General features: G+C 40.6%; 1 protein-coding gene across 3 annotated transcripts in view; it reads right to left on the reverse strand.

The window, feature by feature from the left end:
- GDE1 (glycerophosphodiester phosphodiesterase 1) overlaps positions 1-20,649 on the reverse strand; it is a 40,644-nt gene extending 19,995 nt beyond the window's left edge. For 2 of the 3 annotated variants that reach the window (XM_028091673.2, XM_028091672.2), the window contains exons 1-3: positions 20,246-20,649; positions 3,501-3,676; positions 140-245 (exon numbers count right to left, since the gene is read on the reverse strand). In XM_028091673.2, the coding sequence (XP_027947474.1) occupies positions 140-245; positions 3,501-3,676; positions 20,246-20,506 (543 nt within the window). In that variant the 5' untranslated portion in view covers positions 20,507-20,649. The remainder of the gene's footprint in view (positions 1-139; positions 246-3,500; positions 3,677-20,245) is intronic. The other variant, XM_028091674.2, reaches the window with a different exon arrangement.
- Positions 20,650-21,283: the final 634 nt, after the last annotated feature.

Genomic DNA, 21,283 nt, shown 5'->3' on the forward strand with positions numbered 1-21,283 from the left:
AAACTTCTAATAAGCAAATATAATTTGTAAAAATAATTTAAGAATGAGAAGTAGCAAAATCTATAGTTGATTTTGGAAATGACTAGCAATTAAATAAGAGGTCTTTTCAAAAAAGTGAAGTCTATGGTATAAACTGTACCATATTTGCATGGCCCTTGACATCAAAGAAGATTGTGAGGTTATAGTTTAGGCACTCTGCAACGGCTTCTCTCAGGGTAGGGATCTTTTCATCAGGGAAATCATTCCTATAAGAGAGGGAAAAGGAATAGTATATTGCAGGAAAGAGAAAAAAGATAAAAGTTTAGTGAACAGACGTTTGACAAATGTCTCCCAACCAACAGAAAAGAGTGTTTTCCCTAACTTCCTTTCTTTAAGCATACTGAAGTCTAAGGATAATTTACTTAATGTCCTTCAACCACATCAGATATCCTTGACCAAAGAATAGCAACAACAACAAAACCACTCGATTTTTAAGAAATCACTAGATTTATAATATAATTAGGAACTCTACTCACCAAAGGGCAGAGTACTTCTGGAGAACTTGAGACTTAAATTTAAGACTGTAATTGCCCTACTAGAACCTTATGCAGGAGAAATTCCTAGGAGTACATAAATCTGTTCACTGTATTGTTGTGCACTTAAGTGCAACTGTTCAAAATAAATGTTTATACATAATTCTCTGATAAAGAAAAGGAACGTTAAGTGCCCAACTTATAAGAAATCAGCTTTTCTCACATAATGAAATTTCATTCTATATGACTTAACTTATACTTACTCAACTATATAATTTCAAGTGTAATATCTTGGTATAAAAAAATATAAAGATAAAGATAATTTGAATAGTACAGGCAATTCTGCCAGCCATTCTATTCCATGACTATTCCTTGGGAGTGAGAGGTGAGACACTGACTTTGCTATTCCCTTGGCCAGTCTTAGTTTCTATGGCCCCCACTCAGGATGAGCATCTAACCATATTGAAGATAATTCTAGAGAAAATAGCTATTTTTCCTACAACACGGTCCATAAACGCAAGCCAGTGGCTTCACCTGGTGTTCAAACAAAGAAAATGCAATAAGTTCCAATTGGAGGACAAAGACTGGCTATGTTAAAGACATTAAGATGGTATACTGACACCAATATTGCACTTGTTTCTTTTGAAATGAGAGAGGTGTTTAATTAGTCCTTCATGTCTATTTTTCAATACAGATTAGAAGTAGTAAAAAAACAAAAACAAAACCTAGGTAGAATGATGCAGTGTAACATAGTAATTGGTAGCATTACCCAGAGGATGGTTCTCATTTGATTTTCCTTCTCTTTCTAGAGGTTTTTTATGTGTTTAAAATTTTTCACATACTCCTTTCTTTAAAATGCACTGGAGTATAAGGAAAAGTGAATGGTTATTTAGGTGTATTAATGAGGGAATGAGTAGTTTTTTATATATGCTCTGTTGTAGTTACACTAAATGAAAGTCCTAAAACAAATTAAGGTATTACTTAATGTGTGTATTAATAGGTTCAAGCCTATTAACATACAAAAGTCAATTAGCAAATCAAGACTTATAGCAATGCCTCAAAGGTGATTGTAAAACTTCTGTAAAAGGTGCCCCCCCGCCAAATCATTCAACTTCTTTAACTTGGAAACTTTATAAAATTATGGAATATGATCATGAAGAATTTAGCAAAGCCAATGGTCTTTTTTACTAAAGTTAATGGCCCCTTGTAATTTTAGACATTGAAGAGAATCCACAGTTTGGATTTTATTTAAGGGTAGCAGCTTACATGATAGACTCCAACATTTTCATACAGTGGTTTCTCTCCTCCACAGATTTCCAGAATCATTACAGGTAATTTTTGATGAGTCTGGCTAAAAGTTTATCAGTTTTGTTGATCTTTTCAAAGAATCAGCTTTTGGTTTCATTGATCTTTTCTATTGTTTTTTTAGTCTCTAGTTCATTTATTTCTGCACTGATCTTTATTATTTCCTTTTACTCACCTTGGGCTTTTTCTTTTCCTAGTTCTTTGGGTGTAAGGTTTGATTGTTTGAGATAGGCCTGTATTGCTATAAATTCCCTTTTAGAACTGCTTTTGTTGTATCCCAAAGATTTTGGATTATTGTATTCTCATCTGTCTCCATATATTTTTTTAATTTCTTCTTTGATTTCTTTGTGGACTCACTGGTTGTTTAGCAGCATGTCATTTAGCCTCTGTGTGTTTGTGTTTTTTTTTCCAGCTTTTTCTTGTGAGTGATTGCTACTTTCATACCGCTGTGGTAAGAAAAGATGCATGATATGATTTCAGTCTTTTTAAATTTATTGAGACTTGTTTTGTGGCCTAACATGTGATCTATCCTGGAGAATGCTCCATGTGCACTTGAAAGAATATATACTCTGTTGTTTTTGGATATTATGTTCTCTATATTTCTGTCATGCCCATCTGATCTAATGTGTCATTCAAAGACAGTTTCATTACTGATTTTCTGCCTGGATGATCTATTCACAATATCATGCCTTCTTAAAGGATTTTATGGGTGATGATGACCCTGAGCATTTTTTGCTTTAATTGTTGACTTTGAAGCTGACCTCTTAGCTGCAATGTCACTGTAATATTAAAACTAGCATTTCCCTCGCAGATAACAGAACAATGAAATATCTGAGTATTGCAAAGAGCAATTCCAGCAGCTTACACTCAGAACTTTCAAGTGTTACCAATACTCTTTCTAGATTAAATTATAATTTCCTTTGGTTGACTTTTCTTTCAGGATCCTAGGAAAATAAAGTCTGAATCATCTGTTAGGGAGGACTATAACATGACCACTAGGTCAAACACTTAATACTCAAAGAGTATTGATCATTGTCGAGAGAATGATACAACATGAGTAACAGTGAGCATACATTTTTCAGTATTGCAAAGAAGAGAGGGATTTAGATAATCATATTCCAAAGTATATTACCCAGTATACTCATTCCAACGTGTTTATAGCTGTTTATGGTGGGAATGGTGTGGGTTCTGTAGTCATACATCTTTGAGAAACATTAAAGGTAATAACTGATTGATGTGGACTGTTTATCCCTAAAGGGAACATCTAGAGTATAGTGCTTGATCTTAGTTGATCATAGAACTCTTTTCTTGTGGAATATCTTATAGGACTAATTCTGAGATACAGATATATCTATAAATCTCTTATATATAAAATTTATAGGATAGTACAAAGTAACTGTCTAATGTTACTAATGTTAGTGACTACACAGTGTATTGTCTTGAGAATAATTCCCAGGCCAAATCTGGCCACAGTGGGAAAAGATGAAAAACATCCATGCCATATTTCAGTTGTTCCTGGCACCCTGCTCATTACTTGGGAAACCTGTATATAGTTCAAAACAAAACACAACAAAACAATTCCCCTGGAGCAGAAGATGCCAGTGTCTTTAGAAAGTGCCAGTGTCTTTCTGTGATCCCCAACAGAAGATGAAAGGTATGTTTAAGTGACAATGAACCACTTACCTTAACCTGTGATTTGCTGCAGGATTAAGCTTCCTAATTTGTTCAAATGTCAAATCACACAATCGACCAGTGCCATCAGTCGTCCTATCGACTGTGTTATCGTGCATTAAGATAGGAATCCCGTCAGAAGTAAACTCAATGTCCAACTCCACACCTGTTGCTCCATTCTTAGCTGCCTTAACAAAAACATCAACAATATAAATAACAAGTGGCCACAGATGTCACTTTACAATCTACATGCTCAAGATGACCAACAGTGCTAGCTAAGTGGACAGTGTCTCTTACTGATTCCTTCTCCTCCTTATACCAAATAGCAACCCACCCAGTTTCTACTTTTCCTGATAACCTTACTTCAACCTGCACACTTAGGGATTCCTCAAACACTTTAAATTCCCCAGTCTTGGGCACCTGGGTGGCTCAGTCGGTTAAGCGGCTGCCTTCAGCTCAGGTCATGATCCCAGGGTCCTGGGATTGTGTCCTGCATCAGGCTCCCTGCTCAGTGGGGAGTCTGCTTCTCCTTCTACCCTTCCCCCCTGCTCATGATCTCTCTCTCACTCTCTCAAATAAATAATTTTTTTAAAGATTTTTATTTATTTATTTGACATAGAGAGAGAGACAGCGATAGAGGGAACACAAGTGGGGGGTTGGGAGAGGGAGAAGCAGGCTCCCTGCTGAGCAGGGAGCCCGGTGCGGGGCTTGATCTCAGGACCCTGGGATCATGACCTGAGCCGAAGGCAGATGCTTAATGACTGAGCCACCCAGGCGCCCCATAAATAAATAAAATCTTAAAAAAAAAATAAATTTCCCACTCTTCCCATTCTCACAGTAGTATATGGGAAAATTTCTGGAACTTAAGTTTTCTCTGGTTGCTTTAACTCTATGGGCCATTAATGGCTTACAATTACAAATATTTAGACAAATTCCACTGATTACTACACTCTGTTTGGTACAGCATCTCTGATGATTCCCCAGTGTTTGATGATTAGCTGTATATGCACCACTTTGGCATAAACAAGAGGAGTCATGTTTTTGTTGGTTTAACTCCACCCTCTGTAACGGGAACACCAAGCCTGCTTCTAGGGGACACTACATTTTGTTTATATAAGCAGCACTGGCTGTTGACCAACAAGCTGGTAAACATGATAAGGTATACTGGAATTTATCTAAAAAGAGAACTTGAGCATGTTCCTCTGAGACACATGACCCAACGTTTGCTTCCTTGGCTTCTTTGTCACAATGAAGACATGAAATGCTCATTATGATCAAGATTTTAAATTTAAAAAAATCTTAATTAGGCAAACACACACAGCAGTACATAGCAAAGAAGACTTAACAGATGTTAACATTTTGCCACATTTGCTTCAATCTCTTGCTGCCCTAAAACACAGTAATAGTTACTATTTACTGAGCCTTTTCTATATAGTCAGGCACTATTCTAAATGCTTTAAATATATTAACTCATTTGATTCCCACCACCCTTAGGTAGTATTAAGATTCTCATTTTCAGGTGAGGAAACAGGAATTAAGAGACTTGCTCCGGGCTGTACAAAGTATGACGTGGTAGAGGCTGCACTCTTAAGCACTATATATTTATTACTGACACTACAAGTACCGGGAGATTTCTCCCCCTTCCTCTCCATCTTAAAGTTGATGTGCATCATTCCTGTGTCATTCCCTTAGAAGGTCTTCATATATTCGCTACACACTTAAGTACCCAAGTACCCGGAAACAGCGTACAGCTCTGTACTAATGCACAGCAGGCATTCAATAATTGCTAGCCATTGTCATTTATTGTGTTCTTTTTAACACATTTTTAGTTTTAATACAGTCGAATTTATCAATCATGTCCTTTATGGGCATAGATTATTCTCTTTTATTTAAATCCTTCCCTACCCCCATTTATAAAGATACAATACAACTCTTTTTTTCTTCTAAGCTTCAAAGTTTGATTTTCATATTATGACCAAGATTTCTTCCTCTAAAACCCCAAATCCATCACTCACTGGCTGTATCATCTAGTTACTTATCATACTCTAGGTTCAGTTTCATCATTTTTAAGATGATACTTTTCGGGGCATCTGGGTGGCTCAGTTGGTTAAGCGACTGACTCTGACCAACTCCTGATTTCAGCTCAGGTCATGACCTCACGGTTGTGGATCAAGCTCTGTGTCAGGCTCTGCCCTCAGAGCAGAGTCTGCTTGAGATTCTCCCTCTCCCTCTGCCCTTCTCCCTTTCTTAATGTGTGCACACACATATGCTTTCTCTAAATAAAATCTTAAAAAGAAAAGATGATACTTCTCTAATGATCTTAAGAGACGTAAGGATTTAGAAATAATGCATTTAAATTACCAAGCTTGGTGCCTGGCTCAAAGCTGGCACTCAGCATAAGCTATAATGATTCAAAAAAACCCATCTCAGTGAAAAAGTCATTAAAATAGTGCTCACATCTTACACTGGTTAAAAGGTGTATCTTTTTACAAGATTAAAATGTATCTTTTCTAAGTTAAAGACAGAATGATGCACTGGTAAATTAACATGGGTTTTATCATTTAAGACATACAACAAGGTCACATTTTCAGTATTCATAGTGCATCTCTCTCACTGTAACACAAATGTTATCCTTATTCCCTGAGGCCAGCACTATAATTGGTTCAATTATATTTGTATACAGTAGGGCCGTCTCTATTTGGTTACAACACAAAAAATGACAGTGATAAGACACTAAATTTTAGCAAGATTACTAGAACTAATGAGTTCATTTATTTGTCTTTTCTGAGTAGTTTATTAAGGCCCCAAGCAAAAGCTTTATAAAAGAACCACCATATTAGAGTTTCTCAGACCATATCTTCTAATGACTGCATTCAACTTTCTTTACCGATACTTTTTTTTTTTTTAAGATTTTATTTATTTATTTGACAGAGACACAGTGAGAGAAGGAACACAAGCAGGGGGAGTGGGAGAGGGAGAAGCAGGCTTCCTGCTGAGCAGGGAGCCCGATGCAGGACTCGATCCCAAGACCCCGGGATCATGACCCGAGCCGAAGGCAGATGCCCAATGACTGAGCCACCCAGGCGCCCTCTTTACTGATACTTTTGTTATTCCAGTTATAGAGACAAAAAGATAAACTCCTGTATTAAATTCACATATTAGTATACAATTCACATTCATCTTTTAATTTAGAGAAATTCCTTATAATAGTATTTTTTCTTCTAAACATACAAATCTCATATAAACTGGTTTACAAAAATATTGTAATTTTATTAAAAATGAAAAATTTATTTAAAAACTATACTAATAGTTTATTTTTTTAAAGATTTTATGTATTTATTTGACAAAGAGAGAGATAGGGAGAGCACAAATAGGCAGAGAGGCAAGCAGAGGGTGAGGGAGAAGCAGGCTCCCGGCAGAGCAGGGAGCCGGATGCGGGGCTCAATCCCAGGACCCTGGGATCATGACCTGAGCCGAAGGCAGATGCTTAATGACTGAGCCACCCAGGCGCCCTAAAAACTATACTAATAGTTTAGTAATAGAATAGCACAGTGTAGTATCAATGCTTGCCTTGGGGCAGAGGTGTGAGTGGGGGGTTAACTCCAAAGAGCACAAAGGAACTTTCTGGGGTGATAGAAATGGATTAAGGTGATGGTTACCCAGGTATATATATTTATCAAAACTCATCAAACTGTACATTGAAAATGTCTGCCTTTTATTGATGTAAATTATACTTTGATAAAATTGATTTAAAAAGTATTTGCTTTAACAAATTTGTTATATTTATATGGCTTTTTAAATGTTTCACTGAAAAGTATCTTTTCAATATCCAACCTTATACAATAACTTCATACACAGAAAGAACTTAATTTGTGTTTACTGACAATGAAGAAAACCATAGATTCCACTATTAGAACACAGAATGGCACAATGTTTTTTGGTAGAGATTTTTCAATCTGACGAAGTTCAGAATTACAGCTTTCTTCTTCTTTTTAGCTTTGAGACTATTCACATACCATGTAATTTACGTTTAAAGAGTACGATTCAATGGGGTTTTTTTTGTTTTGTTTTTTAAAGATTTATTTGTTTTTTGTTTGTCTGACAGAGAGAGAGAGATCACAAGTAGGCAGATAGGCAGGCAGGCAGGCAGAGGGAGAGGGAGAAGCAGGCTCCCCACTGAGCACGGAGCCTGATGCCGGGCCCAATCCCAGGACGCTGGGATTGTGACCTGAGCTGAAGGCAGATGCTTAACCGACTAAGCCACCCAGGAGCCCCTGGTTTTTTAAAAATTAAATTCACAGAGCTCTGAAACCACCAACACAATCACTTTTAGAATGTTTTCATCACCTCAAAAAGAAATCCTGTGTCCTTTAACAGTCAATCCCCATTCCTGGCAACTACTAATCTACTTCTATCTCTATGGATTTGCTCATTCTGGACATTTTATTTAATAGAATTATATAACATGCAGTCTTCTGTGACTGGCTTTTTTTCTTTCACTTAGCATGTTTCTAAGGTTCATTCATGTTGTAACATGTACCAGGACTTCATTCCTTTTTCTTGCTGAATACTATTCCATTGTATGGATATATCACATTTTACTTATCCATTCATCAGCTGATGGATATTTCTGTTGTTTCCACTTTGGCTATTAATAATGCTATGAACATTTCTGTACAAGTTTTTGCATGATGTATGTTTTCAATTCTTTTAGATATATGTATATATCTAGGAGTTTTATTGCTGGATCGAATGGTAACTCTGTGTTTAACCTTTTAAGGAACTGCCAGACAGTTTTTCCCACCAGCAGTGTATGAAAGTTCCAATTTCTCCACATCCTCGTCAACACCTGTTATTGTTTTCTGTTTATAGCTACCCTAATGGGAATTCCATTGTGGGTTTGATTTCCATTTCCCTGATGACTGATAATGTTGAGTATCTTTTCTTGTGCGTTTATTGGCTATTAGAACATCACATTCCTTCCAAAAAAAAACTTATTGAGTGCCTACTAGATATCAGGCAATGTAATAAGCAGTGAGGAGAAAGTGGTGAACAAGAAAAAAAAGGATCATGGATCTTATATCTCACTAGGGAGAAACAGATTACAAACATGTTACATGTAAATTTTGATAGTGATAAATGTTTTGAAAAAGAAAATAAAGGGTAATGTGAAGGTTAAGGCCAGTGGGGGGTCACTAGACAAGGCAGTCAAGGAAGGCCTCTCTAAGAATATGACATGTGAGCTGAGACCTTAATGGTTAAGGGAGCTAACCATATGAAGATCCAGGGGAAGAGTTTCCCAAGCAGAAGAAAGAGCAAGTATAATACAAAGACCACAATGTAGGATGGAGCCACAGAGAATGTTGATTGTCTACCCAAGTCTATTCCCCTTCTTCTTCCCCGCTAATAGAGACCTGTTCTTTTTTTTTTAATGTTAATCACCATATATTACATCATTAGTTTTTGATGTAGTGTTCCATGATTGTTTGTTCATAACACCCAGTGCTCCATGCAGAATGTGCCCTCTTTAATACCCATCACCAGGCTAACCCATCCCCCTATCCTCCTCCCCTCTAGAACCCTCAGTATGTTTTTCAGAGTCCATCGTCTCTCATGGTTCATCTCCCCCTCTGACTTACTCTTACTGACTTCATTCTTCCTCTCCTGTTATCTTCTTTTTCTTTTTTCTTAAAATATGTTATTTGTTTCAGAGGTACAGATCTGTGATTCAACAGTCTTGCACAATTCACAGCGCTCACCATAGCACATACCCTACCCAATGTCTATCACCCAGCCAACCCATCCCTCCCACCCCCCACCACTCCAGTAACACTCAGTTTGTTTCCTGAGATTAAGAATTCCTCATATCAGTGAGGTCATATGATACATGTCTTTCTCTGATTGACTTATTTCACTAAGCATAACACCCTCCAGTTCCATCCACGTCGTTGCAAATGGCAAGATCTCATTCCTTTTGATGGCTGCATAATATTCCATTGTGTATATATACCACCTCTTCTTTATCCATTCATCTGTCGATGACATCTTGGCTCTTTCCACAGTTTGGCTATTGTGGACATTGCTGCTATAAACATTGGGGTGCACGTACCCCTTCGGGTCCCTACATTTGTATCTTTGTGGTAAATACCCAGTAGTGCAATTGCTGGATCGAATGGTAGCTCTAATTTCAACTGTTTGAGGAACCTCCATACTGTTTTCCAGAGTGGTTGCACCAGTTTGCATTCCCACCAACAGTGTAGGAGGGTTCCCCTTTCTCCACATCCCCGCCAACATCTGTCGTTCCCTGACTTGTTAATTTTAGCCATTCTGACGGGTGTGAGGTGGTATCTCATTGAGGTTTTGATTTGGATTTCCCTGATGCCGAGCGATGTTGAGCACCTTTTCATGTGCCTGTTGGCCATTTGGATGTCTTCTTTGGAAAAATGTCTGTTCATGTCTTCTGCCCATTTCTTGATTGGATTATTTGTTCTTTGGGTGTTGAGTTTGATAAGTTCTTTATAGATTTTGGATACTAGCCCTTTATCTGATATGTCATTTGCAAATATTTTCTCCCATTCTGTCGGTTGTCTTTTGGTTTTGCGGACTGTTTCTTTTGCTGTGCAAAAGCTTTTTATCTTGATGAAATCCCAATAGTTCATTTTTGCCCTGGCTTCCCGTGCCTTTGGCGATGTTTCTAGGAAGAAGTTGCTGCAGCTGAGGTCGAAGAGGTTGCTACCTGTGTTCTCCTTTAGGATTTTGATGGACTCCTGTCTCACCAACAACATGTTTAGGTCTTTCAACCATTTGGAGTCTATTTTTGTGTGTGGTGTAAGGAAATGGTCCAGTTTCATTCTTCTGCATGTGGCTGTCCAATTTTCCCAAAACCATTTGTTGAAGAGACTGTCTTTTTTCCATTGGACATTCTTTCCTGCTTCGTCAAAGATGAGTTGACCATAGAGTTGAGGGTCCATTTCTGGGCTCTCGATTCTGTTCCAATGATCTATGTGTCTGTTTTTGTGCCAGTACCATACCGTCTTGATGATGACAGCTTTGTAATAGAGCTGGAAGTCCGGAATTGTGATGCCACCAGCTTTGCTTTTCTTTTTCAACATTCCTCTGGCTATTCGGGGTCTCTTCTGGTTCCATACAGATTTTAGGATTATTTGTTCCATTTCTTTGAAAAAAGTGGATGGTATTTTGATGGGGATTGCATTGAATGTGTAGATTGCTCTAGGTAGCACTGACATCGTCACAATGTTGGTTCTCCCAATCCATGAGCATGGAACGTTTTTCCATTTCTTTGTGTCTTCTTCAATTTCTTTCATGAATATTTTATAGTTTTCTGAGTACAGATCCTTTGCCTCTTTGGTTAAATTTATTCCTAGGTATCTAATGGTTTTGGGTGCAATTGTAAATGGGATCGACTCCTTGATTTGTCTCTCTTCTGTCTTGTTGTTGGTGTATAGGAATGCCACTGATTTCTGTACATTGATTTTATATCCTGCTACTTTACTGAATTCCTGTATGAGTTGTAGCAGTTTTGGGGTGGAGTCTTTTGGGTTTTCCACATACAGTATCATATCATCTGCAAAGAGTGAGAGTTTGACTTCTTCTTTGCTGATTTGGATGCCTTTGATTTCTTTTTGTTGTCTGATTCCTGTGGCTAGGACTTCTAATACTATGTTGAATAGCAGTGGTGAGAGTGGACATCCCTGCCGCGTTCCTAACCTTAGGGGAAAAGCTCTCAGCCTTTCCCCATTGAGAATGATATTCGCTGTAGGTTTTTCATAGATGGCTTTTATGATATTGAGGTATGTACCCTCTAACCCTATACTCTGAAGAGTTTTGATCAAGAAAGGATGCTGTACTTTGTCAAATGCTTTTTCTGCCTCTGTTGAGAGGATCATATGATTCTTGTTCTTTCTTTTGTTAATGTAGTGTATCACGTTGATTGATTTGCGGATGTTGAACCAGCCTTGCAGCCCAGGGATAAATCCCACTTGGTCGTGGTGAATAATCCTTTTAATGTACTGTTGGATCCTATTGGCTAGTATTTTGGTGAGAATTTTTGCATCCATGTTCATCAAGGATATTGGTCTATAATTCTCCTTTTTGATGGGGTCTTTATCTGGTTTTAGGATCAAGGTAATGCTGGCCTCATAAAATGAGTTTGGAAGTTTTCCTTCCATTTCTATTTTTTGGAACAGTTTCAGGAGAATAGGTATTAATTCTTCTTTAAATGTCTGATAGAATTCCCCTGGGAAGCCATCTGGCCCTGGGCTTTTGTTTCTTGGCAGATTTTTGATGACTGCTTCAAATTCCTTAGTGGTTATAGGTCTGTTTTGGTTTTCTATTTCTTCCTGGTTCAATTTTGGTAGTTGATACATCTCTAGGAATGCACCCATTTCTTCCAGGTTATCTAATTTGCTGGCATAGAGTTGCTCATAATATGTTCTTATAATTGTTTGTATTTCTTTGGTGTTGGTTGTGATCTCTCCTCTTTCATTCATGATTTTGTTGATTTGGGTCATTTCTCTTTTCTTCTTGATCAGTCTGGCCAGGGGTTTATCAATCTTGTGAATTCTTTCAAAGAAGCAGCTCCTAGTTTCGTTGATCTGTTCTACTGTTCTTTTGGTTTCTAGTTCATTGATTTCTGCTCTGATCTTTATGATTTCTCTTCTCCTGCTGGGTTTAGGCTTTATTTGCTGTTCTTTCTCCAGCTCCTTTAGGTGTAGGGTTAGGTTGTGTATTTGAGACCTTTCTTGTTTCTTGAGAAAGGCTTGTATTGCTATATACTTTCCTCTCAGGACTGCCTTTGCTGTATCCCAAAGATTTTGAACAGTTTTCATTTTCATTGGTTCCCATGAATTTTTTTAATTCTTCTTTAATTTCCTGGTTGAGCCCTTCATTCTTTAGTAGGATGCTCTTTAGCCTCCATGTATTTGAGTTCTTTCCGACTTTCCTCTTGTGATTGAGTTCTGGTTTCAAAGCACTGTGGTCTGAAAACATGCAGGGAATGATCCCAATCTTTTGGTACCGGTTGAGACCTGATTTGTGACCTAGGTTGTGATCAATTCTGGAGAATGTTCCATGGGCACTAGAGAAGAATGTGTATTCCGTTGCTTTGGGATGGAATATTCTGAATATGTCTGTGAAGTCCATTTGGTCCAGGGTGTCATTTAAAGTCTTTATTTCCTTGTGGATCTTTTGCTTAGATGATCTGTCCATTTCAGTCAGGGGGGTGTTAAAGTCCCCCACTATTATTCTATTGTTGTCAATGTGTTTCTTTGCTTTTGTTATTAATTGCCTTATATAATTGGCTGCTCCCATGTTCGGGGCATAGATATTTACAATTGTTAGATCTTCTTGTTGGATAGACCCTTTAAGTAGGATATAGTGTCCTTCCTCATCTCTTATTACAGTCTTTGTTTTAAAATCTAATTTGTCTGCTAGAAGGATTGCCACCCCGGCTTTCTTTTGGTGTCCATTAGCATGGTAAATGGTTTTCCACCCCCTCACTTTCAATCTGGGGGTGTCTTTGGGTCTAAAATGAGTCTCTTGCAGACAGCATATTGATGGGTCTTGTTTTTTAATCCAATCTGATAGCCTGTGTCTTTTGATTGGGGCATTGAGCCCATTTACATTCAGGGTAACTATTGAAAGGTATGAATTTAGTGCCATTGTATTGCCTGTAAGGTGACTGTTAACTGTATGTTGTCTGTGTTCCTTTCTGATCTTTGCTGCTTTTAGGCTCTCTCTTTGCTTAGAGGACCCCTTTCAATATTTCTTGGAGGGCTGGTTTCGTGTTTGCAAATTCCTTTAGTTTTTGTTTGTTCTGGAAGCTTTTTATCTCTCCTTCTATTTTCAATGACAGCCTAGCTGGATATAGTATTCTTGGCTGCATATTTTTCTCGTTTAGTGCTCTGAAGATATCTTGCCAGTCCTTTCTGGCCTGCCAGGTCTCTGTGGATAGGTCTGTTGCCAATCTAATGTTTCTACCATTGTAGGTTACATATCTCTTCTCCCGAGCTGCTTTCAGGATTTTCTCTTTGTCTCTGAGACTCGTAAGTTTTACTATTAGATGTCGGGGTGTTGACCTATTATTATTGATTTTGAGAGGGGTTCTCTGTGCCTCCTGAATTTTGATGCGTGTTTCCTTCCTCACATTAGGGAAGTTCTCTGCTATTATTTGCTCCAATATACCTTCTGCCCCTCTCTCTCTCTCTTCTTCTTCTGGGATCCCAATTATTCGAATGTTGTTTCGCCTTATCGTATCACTTATCTCTCGAATTCTGCCCTTGTGATCCTGTAGTTGTTTATCTCTCTTTTTCTCAGCCTCTTTATTTTCCATCATTTGGTCTTCTATATCACTGATTCTCTCTTCTGCCTCATTTATCTTAGCAGTTAGTGCCCCCATTTTTGATTGCATCTCATCAATAGCCTTTTTGATTTCGACTTGGTTAGATTTTAGTTTTTATTTCTCCAGAAAGGGTTGCTCTAATAACTTCCACGCTTTTTTCAAGCCCAGCTAGTATCTTTAAAGTCATGATTCTGAACTCTAGGTCCGACATCGTACTAATGTCCGTATTGAGTAGGTCCCTGGCTGACGGTACTACCTCTTGTTCTTTTTGCTGAGGTGATTTTTTCGTCTTGTCATTTTGTCCAGAGGAGAATAGATGAATGAGAGAACAAAGTGCTAACAGGTTTACAACGTCCCCAGCAAATATACTGTATACAAATCAGAGAAGACCTGAAACCAGGGGAAAAGAAAGGGAAAGAAAGAAAAAAGAAAGAGGAAAAAAAGAAAAAAGAAAAAAAGATAAAAACAAAAACAGAATACAAAAAAAGCAGAATATGATCAAATATGATCAGGCTAGTGCATAGATCAGTGCCACACACTAGATTTTGGGCGTATTTTGGTCTGTTAGAAAAAAGTGCCTCCTAAAATTTTAAAGGAAGAAAGACATATATGTACAAAATAAGGGTTGATACAATGAAGGGATGGAAGATGACTGTAACGATGAAAATTATAAAAGATTTTATAAAAGGACTTGATAAGAAGTTGTTTGAAAAAAGAAAGAAGATTTAAGAAAAAAAAAAGGAAAAGGGGAGAATGTGATCAGGCAGGAGACTAGAACAAAGCCATACACTAGTGATTTAGGGTATATTTTGATCTCTTAGAAGAAACTGTATCTCAAAATTTTAAAGAGAGAACAACTTATATATATATGCCAAAAATAAGGGTAACTACTATGAAGGGATAAAATATGACTCTAAAAATGAAAAATAATGTTTTTTTTTTAAAAGGGATTGATAAGATGTTGGTTGAAAAAGGGAAAAAGAAAAATAAAAAAAAGTTAACAAAAATTAACTTTGATGAACTAATGAATCATGGTAAAAAAAAAAGCCATGAATTCTATGTGCAGTATTCCCCCAGCGCTGGAGTTCTCCCGTTCTCCTTGATCGGTAAACTTGGTCTTGGCTTGCTGGCTGTTTCTGCTGATCTTCTGGGGGAGGGGCCTGTTGCTGTGGTTTCCAAATGTCTTTGCCAGAGGCGGAATTGCCCCGCCCTTGTCAGTCCGGGCTAAGGAAGCTGCTCGGGTTTGCTCTCAGGAGCTTTTGTTCCCTGCAAGCTCTCGGTACAGCTTTGGAGGACCAGGGCAAAAATGGTGGCCTCCCAATCTCCACCCGGAGGAGCTGAGAACTCGGGGCCCCGCTCCTCAGTGCGCCCCCAGAGAAAAGCAGTCACTCCCGTCTCCCTGGTCTCCGGCCGCACTCCGTGCTCACCCGGCCTGTGACCGAGCGTTGCTATCTCTGGCACCCGACCCCGTGTGGAGTCTTCAAACCCAGCAGATCCCTGCAGTGCGTTCCTGCGCCGCTCCTCCCCGGGAAGGAAGGGGAGTCTCCCCAGCTCTGCCGCTTGTTGGGTCCCTGCTGGAGGAGTAGTGGCCCGACTGGGCCGCGGATCACTGTTTATGGCAACCCCGAGCTGAGAGCCCGCGCCTCGGCTCCGTCTCTGCAGCCGGCTTCCCCGCTCTGATACCTGGGAGCTCTGAGGCACTCAGGCACCCCCGGTCTTTCTGTGACCCCAAGGGTCCTGAGACCACACTGTCCCGGGAGGATTCCACCCCCTGCTTAGCCACTGCAGTGACGTCCCTTAGCCGAGCCAACTTCTAAAAGGTCCGATTTTGTGCTCCGCGTCTCTATCACTTGCCAGAAGCGGCTGGCGGAGGCCCCTCCCCCGCCGTCTATCCTCCCGAATATCGCCTTGGATTCACTTCTCCGCACGTCCTACCTTCCAGTAAGTGGTCGCTTCTCTGTTCAGAGAGTTATTGCTACTCTCCTCTTCGATCTCCTGTTGAGTTCGTAGGTGTTCAGAATGGTTTGATCCCTATTCAGCCTCATTCCTGAGACCAGACGAAATCTAGGTCTCCTATTCCTCTGCCATCTTGCTCCGCCCCCCGAGACCTGTTCTTGCCCCGTTGTTCAGCTTTCTCTTATGTTCAGAGTTAAGTGAACTATTTCCAGCCCCTCTGTGTGTATGTGATGGAGACTTCTGGGAAAGACGTATGGAAGAGGGATTGAGACTGGATGGCGATGTTCGAGAATGTGATGCCTGGGGCTGCAATGGCCACGGGGCAACTACAACGAGGGCTAGTAAATATGCTGCAGGTGGCAGAGCAGGTAGCGCAACAGAACCCGAGTCCTCCATGATTATAAACTGAACAGCTAAATAAACCATCCTGGGGGTGCCTGCATGGCGCAGTCGGTTAAGCGTCTGCCTTCAGCTCAGGTCATGATCCTGGGGTCCTGGGATTGAGTCTTGCATCAGGCTCCCTGCTCAGCGGGAAGCCTGCTTCTCCCTCTGCCTGTCACTCCCCCTGCTTGTGCTCTCTGTCAAATAAATAAATAAAATCTAAAAACAAACAAACAAAACAAAAACCCAAAAACCGACCTGGAAGTCACCTCTCTCCCACATTCTTGTTATGTGAGATATTAAGTCTCCTTATTGTTTGAGATATTTGTGGTTTTTTTTAAAGATTTTTATTTATGTATTAGAGAGAGAGAGGCACAAGCAGGGGGAGTGGCAGAGGGAGAGGGAGAAGCAGGCTTCCCGCAGAGCAGGGAGCCTGATGTGGGACTCGATCCTCCGACTCCGGGATCATGACCTGAGCCGAAGGCAGACCCTTAACCAACTGAGCCATCCAGGCGTCCCATATTGTTTGAGATATGTGAAGTCTGAGTCTCTATTACATGAAGCCAAAAGCGTCCTAACAAGCACCCAGGGTGGTTGGAACAGGAGCAGGGGTTTTGAGAAGGGTATAAGATAGAATGTGTTTGCATTTTATTTAATTCCAATAGAGAACCACTGGAGGATTTTATTTTATTTTATTTTTATTTTATTTTATTATGTTATGTTAATCACCATACATTACATCATTAGTTTTTGATGTAGTATTCCATGATTCATTGTTTGCGTATAACACCCAGTGCTCCATTCAATACACGCCCTCTTTAATACCCATCACCAGGCTAACCCATCCCCCCACCCCCTCCCCTCTAGAACCCTCAGCTTGTTTCTCAGAGTCCATAGTCTCTCATGGGTTCGTCTCCCCCTCTGATTTCCCCCCCTTCATTTTTCCCTTCCTATCTTCCTTTTTTTTTTTTTAACATATAATGTATTTGTTTGAGAGATACAGATCTGTGATTCAACAGTCTTACACAATTCACAGCACTCACCATAGCACATACCCTCCCCAAGGTCTATCACCCAGCCACCCCATCCCTCCCACCCCGCACCACTCCAGCAACCCTCAGTTTGTTTCCTGAGATTAAGAATTCCCACTGAAGGATTTTAAATAAGGGCTGTATATAATCTGATTTATACTTCTAAAGCTGCACTCTGGCTCCTGGGTGGGGAATGGACTGTAGGTATAATTTAATTCCTCTGTCACTGTCATGTATCTGATTTTTGGAATCCATCCATTTCACCTGTCTCAAGTTTTTCCTTCTGTATCTACTTTATACTCTATCAGAAATTCTACCATTCTCAGAATGTCTTTCCTGATTGTTTACATAGTAAAATGTTTAAGAATATGAATTATGAGCTGCAAACACACAAAGGGAGCAAGAACAGGACAAAAAACATACTTTGATGGAAATAAGCTACATATTCCTTTTGAAGTCAAGAGGGAGGATGCGACCTTGTATTCTGCAGTCTGTATTCAGCAGCTAAATTCTGTTATAGCTAAAAAGTTCATGCATAATGACCTTATATTGTAACGAGCGGAATTATCATATATCACTTCCTCTTAAGACCAGGAACTTGGCACAATGTTTATCATTATTACATATATTAAAGACATGAACAACCTAAACATACAAGACATGAACGGAAATTAACTTTAATTCCCTTGCAACACAACAGGATATGAAACACTGTATGTGTATATGTATTTCACATACATACTTCCTCATTTAATATGATTCATATTCAGTCAATCATGTTCCTGGCCAAACCACATCATTGATAAATACTTAGGAATGCCTTCTGTGTTCAATTAACACTGAGTTATGCTTTCAGGCAACTTACATAAACCTAAGGTGAAATGGAAGTCAATGACAACTATGTACTTTTTTCCCTATAAGTATCTATCTTTTCATGACAATTCTCCTGTGTAGCTACATTACTTCACCGACCTATCTGAATTTAAGTTAGAATGTAAAATACATTCTTCAACATCTTTGTATTTCTATTTATTTATTTATTTATTGAGATTTTACTTTCAGGTAATCTTTACACCCATCGCGGGGCTTGAACTCACAACCCTGAGAACAAGAGTTGCATGCTCTTCCAACGGAGCCAGCCAGGCACCCCTCCCCTTGGTTTGTTGTGTGGAAGGGAGACACAGCAGCTTTTCTAGGTTTCTATTTAAAAATAAATATAAAGATATTGGGACTCCTGGCTGGCTCAGTCAGTAGAGCATGTGACTGTTGATCTCAGGGTTCTGAGTTCAAGTCCCATGATGGGTGTAGAGATTACTAAAAAAAATAAACTTAAAACAAAAACAAAAACACCACAAAGAACGAAGGGGAAAGAAGCATGCAAGAGAAGTCTAATTTGGGGTGCCTGGGTGGCTCAGTCAGTTAAGCATCTGACTTCAGCTCAGGTCACGATCTCGGGGTTCTGGGACAGGGCCCCACATAGGGCTCCACACTTAGCGGGGAGTCTGCTTGTCTCTCTCCCTCTGCCCCTCCCCTGGGTTGTGTGTGCTCGCTCTCTCTCAAATAAATAAATAAAATCTTTAAAAAAAAAGAGAAGTCTAACTTGATTTACAAACACAGAGTCAGCTGTCCTCCACAAATTAACAGCTGCCTTCCTGACTCCCTTCCTTCTTCAGACTTAAATTTTTTACCTTTATCCTGAAATGATTTTTTAAAAATGAAGCCATCTTTAGATTATTGGTCCAAAGAGCTTCCATTTGTGGAGGTCTTATCATGGACCAAGCACTTTCTGTGGACTACCTCATTGAATCACAACCTATTAGTTGGATACCAATATCATTCCCATTTTACAGATAGGGAAACTGAGGTCGGGGTGGGGCTAGAATGAAGAAAGGTGCCCTAGGGTGCCTTGCTTCCACACCCTACCTACTCAGGACTCTGACCAGGACAAAGAGAGCTTAAGTAACTTGCTCATTATGTAATACTGTCTGTCTCTAGCTGGAGAGTGAGTCCAAGTCTTTATATCCTGGATCACAGTCTTATCTCTGACAAAGAGCCCTAGGGCTTGGCACCCTGAATTCTAGGAGCTGCAAGTATTTGAGTCAGTTTTCCTACCCATTCAATGTTAAAATAATGTCTCAAAGAAATGTGAGGATCAGATGTATTTCCACAGATGCAAAAGTGCCTATACAACTGAAAATCTCTCATACTATGCAAACTATCATTATTATGAAGTCAGGAGACTGCCAGGAGCTTGGAGGGAGCAAGAGTCTTAGGACAGCCTTGTGAAAAAGAGAGGCAGAAATTTATCAGGAGTCCAGCTGCCAGGGTTGTCTGGCATGAACTGTGTGTTTGGAGAAAAAGGTGATAAGAAGATGACTTGGATAATTTGGAGGGCAAGCAAAGACAGCTTCTGTGAATGTGATCCGTTTACAATAAACTCAACCACTAGTATCTATTCTGTTACCTGAACATTCCAACATCATTTCCACCTCCGGATTTTGCACTTGGTCTTCTCTTTTCCTGGAACACCTTTCTCCCAGATCCAAGGCTGGCTCCTTCTCATAATCCCAGTTTCAGTTCAAGTCATGTCTTGCGAGGGGACTGCTCTGACTACTCTATCTAAAAGAGCGTTAAGTCCTCCTCCCAGTCATTCCTTATCCCGTTACCCTATTTCTTCATTACACTTTTCGCTCTCTTAAAGAATCTCATCTATGTGTTTACTTGTTTAATAAGGCCGATTTCCCACATTCCAATGCACGCTCTGTGAAAGCAGGGACCCTTTCTGTCTTGTTTATGACTGTATCCTCAGTGCCTGGCATATAGCAAATATGTTAAGTATTTGCTGTGTTCTATAAGTAAGTTGGGAGATTTTTGACCTCAGAGGGATCGAGGGCCACTTGGATATATTCCTTCTGGACGAATGGGGAACTGGGAAGGCTATCATGAGACTACTGGAGAACCTCCGGAAGGTCAAGCAGAAGTCCAACCTCCCAGGGGGTGCGGAGGGGCGCGAGGCGTGGGGGACTCACCTGCCGAATGGCCGCCAGCGTGTTCTCGGGCGCGTCGTGGCTGCCGCCGCGGTGGGCGATGGCGGAAACGCGGTCCCGGGGCTTGAGCACCTGCAGGGCCCTGCGGGAGGGCACAGGCTCAAAGCTGAAGAGGCGCAGCAAGAGGTAGAGGCTGCCGGTGAAGAGGCAGGCATTGAACGGACTACGCGTTACCAGCAGCAGCAGCAGCAGCAGGAAGGAGAAGGGGCCCAGAAGGCCCCCCTGTTCCTCCCACAGCCACATGCCGGCGCCCGCACCGGCACGGACGGGAGTCCCGGACCCGCCGGGCTCCCCGGACAAGAGAGCGAGAAGCGAGGGCGAAAGCCCAAGACACTCGCCGTAGAGAGCACCCTCTTAGGGTACCAGCGCCGCACAATGGCGGCAGCGGCCGCATCCGGAGAGGGAGCCGGGCGTCCAGCCAATCAGGGCGGGGGATCTGCGGGGCTCGGGGGCGGAGCCGCTGCCATGGCAACCGAGGTGGGCTCAGGCCCTAGGCTCACGTTCCAAAATAGCTTTGGGTTATTCTGGGGTCGGGATTTAAACCAAGGTTTTTCAGACTCCAGAAGCGGGTAGAATACAAGAGCGGTCGCATGGTTGTATGGCTAGAAGGCATCTTAGTGACTCCTCATTTTGCCCTTGAGGAAACTGCCAGGGGAACCGTGCAGCGGCAGGACGTTTAGACTGCTGTATTTATTCAATTCAAGATGTGCAAACAGCAATCCAGACGCTCAGGATACACGAGTGTACAGGACCAACAGGGTCTCTGCTCTCCCGGGGTTTACATTCTCGTGGGAGGAAATACTAGTGCTTAGGGAGTACAGCTCACAAATGTGGAGCGCTTACCAAGTTCTAGGTTCTGTGCTAGCAAGTGTTTATGCGTTATCTCATTTATTCTCACAACAGTCTCAGTGGGTATTATCTCAGGAGACTGAATTCAGTCGACCCTAGAAGGATTTTTCATATTCTGAGGGAACGAAAGAGCATAGCAAAAGAGGCACAATCATATTTTAAAGCTGGAAG

The sequence above is a fragment of the Eumetopias jubatus genome, unplaced genomic scaffold (genome assembly GCF_037043125.1).
Source record: "Eumetopias jubatus isolate StellerSeaLion01/CBP00866 unplaced genomic scaffold, mEumJub1_p1.0 scaffold_12, whole genome shotgun sequence".
Lineage (NCBI taxonomy): Eukaryota > Metazoa > Chordata > Mammalia > Carnivora > Otariidae > Eumetopias > Eumetopias jubatus.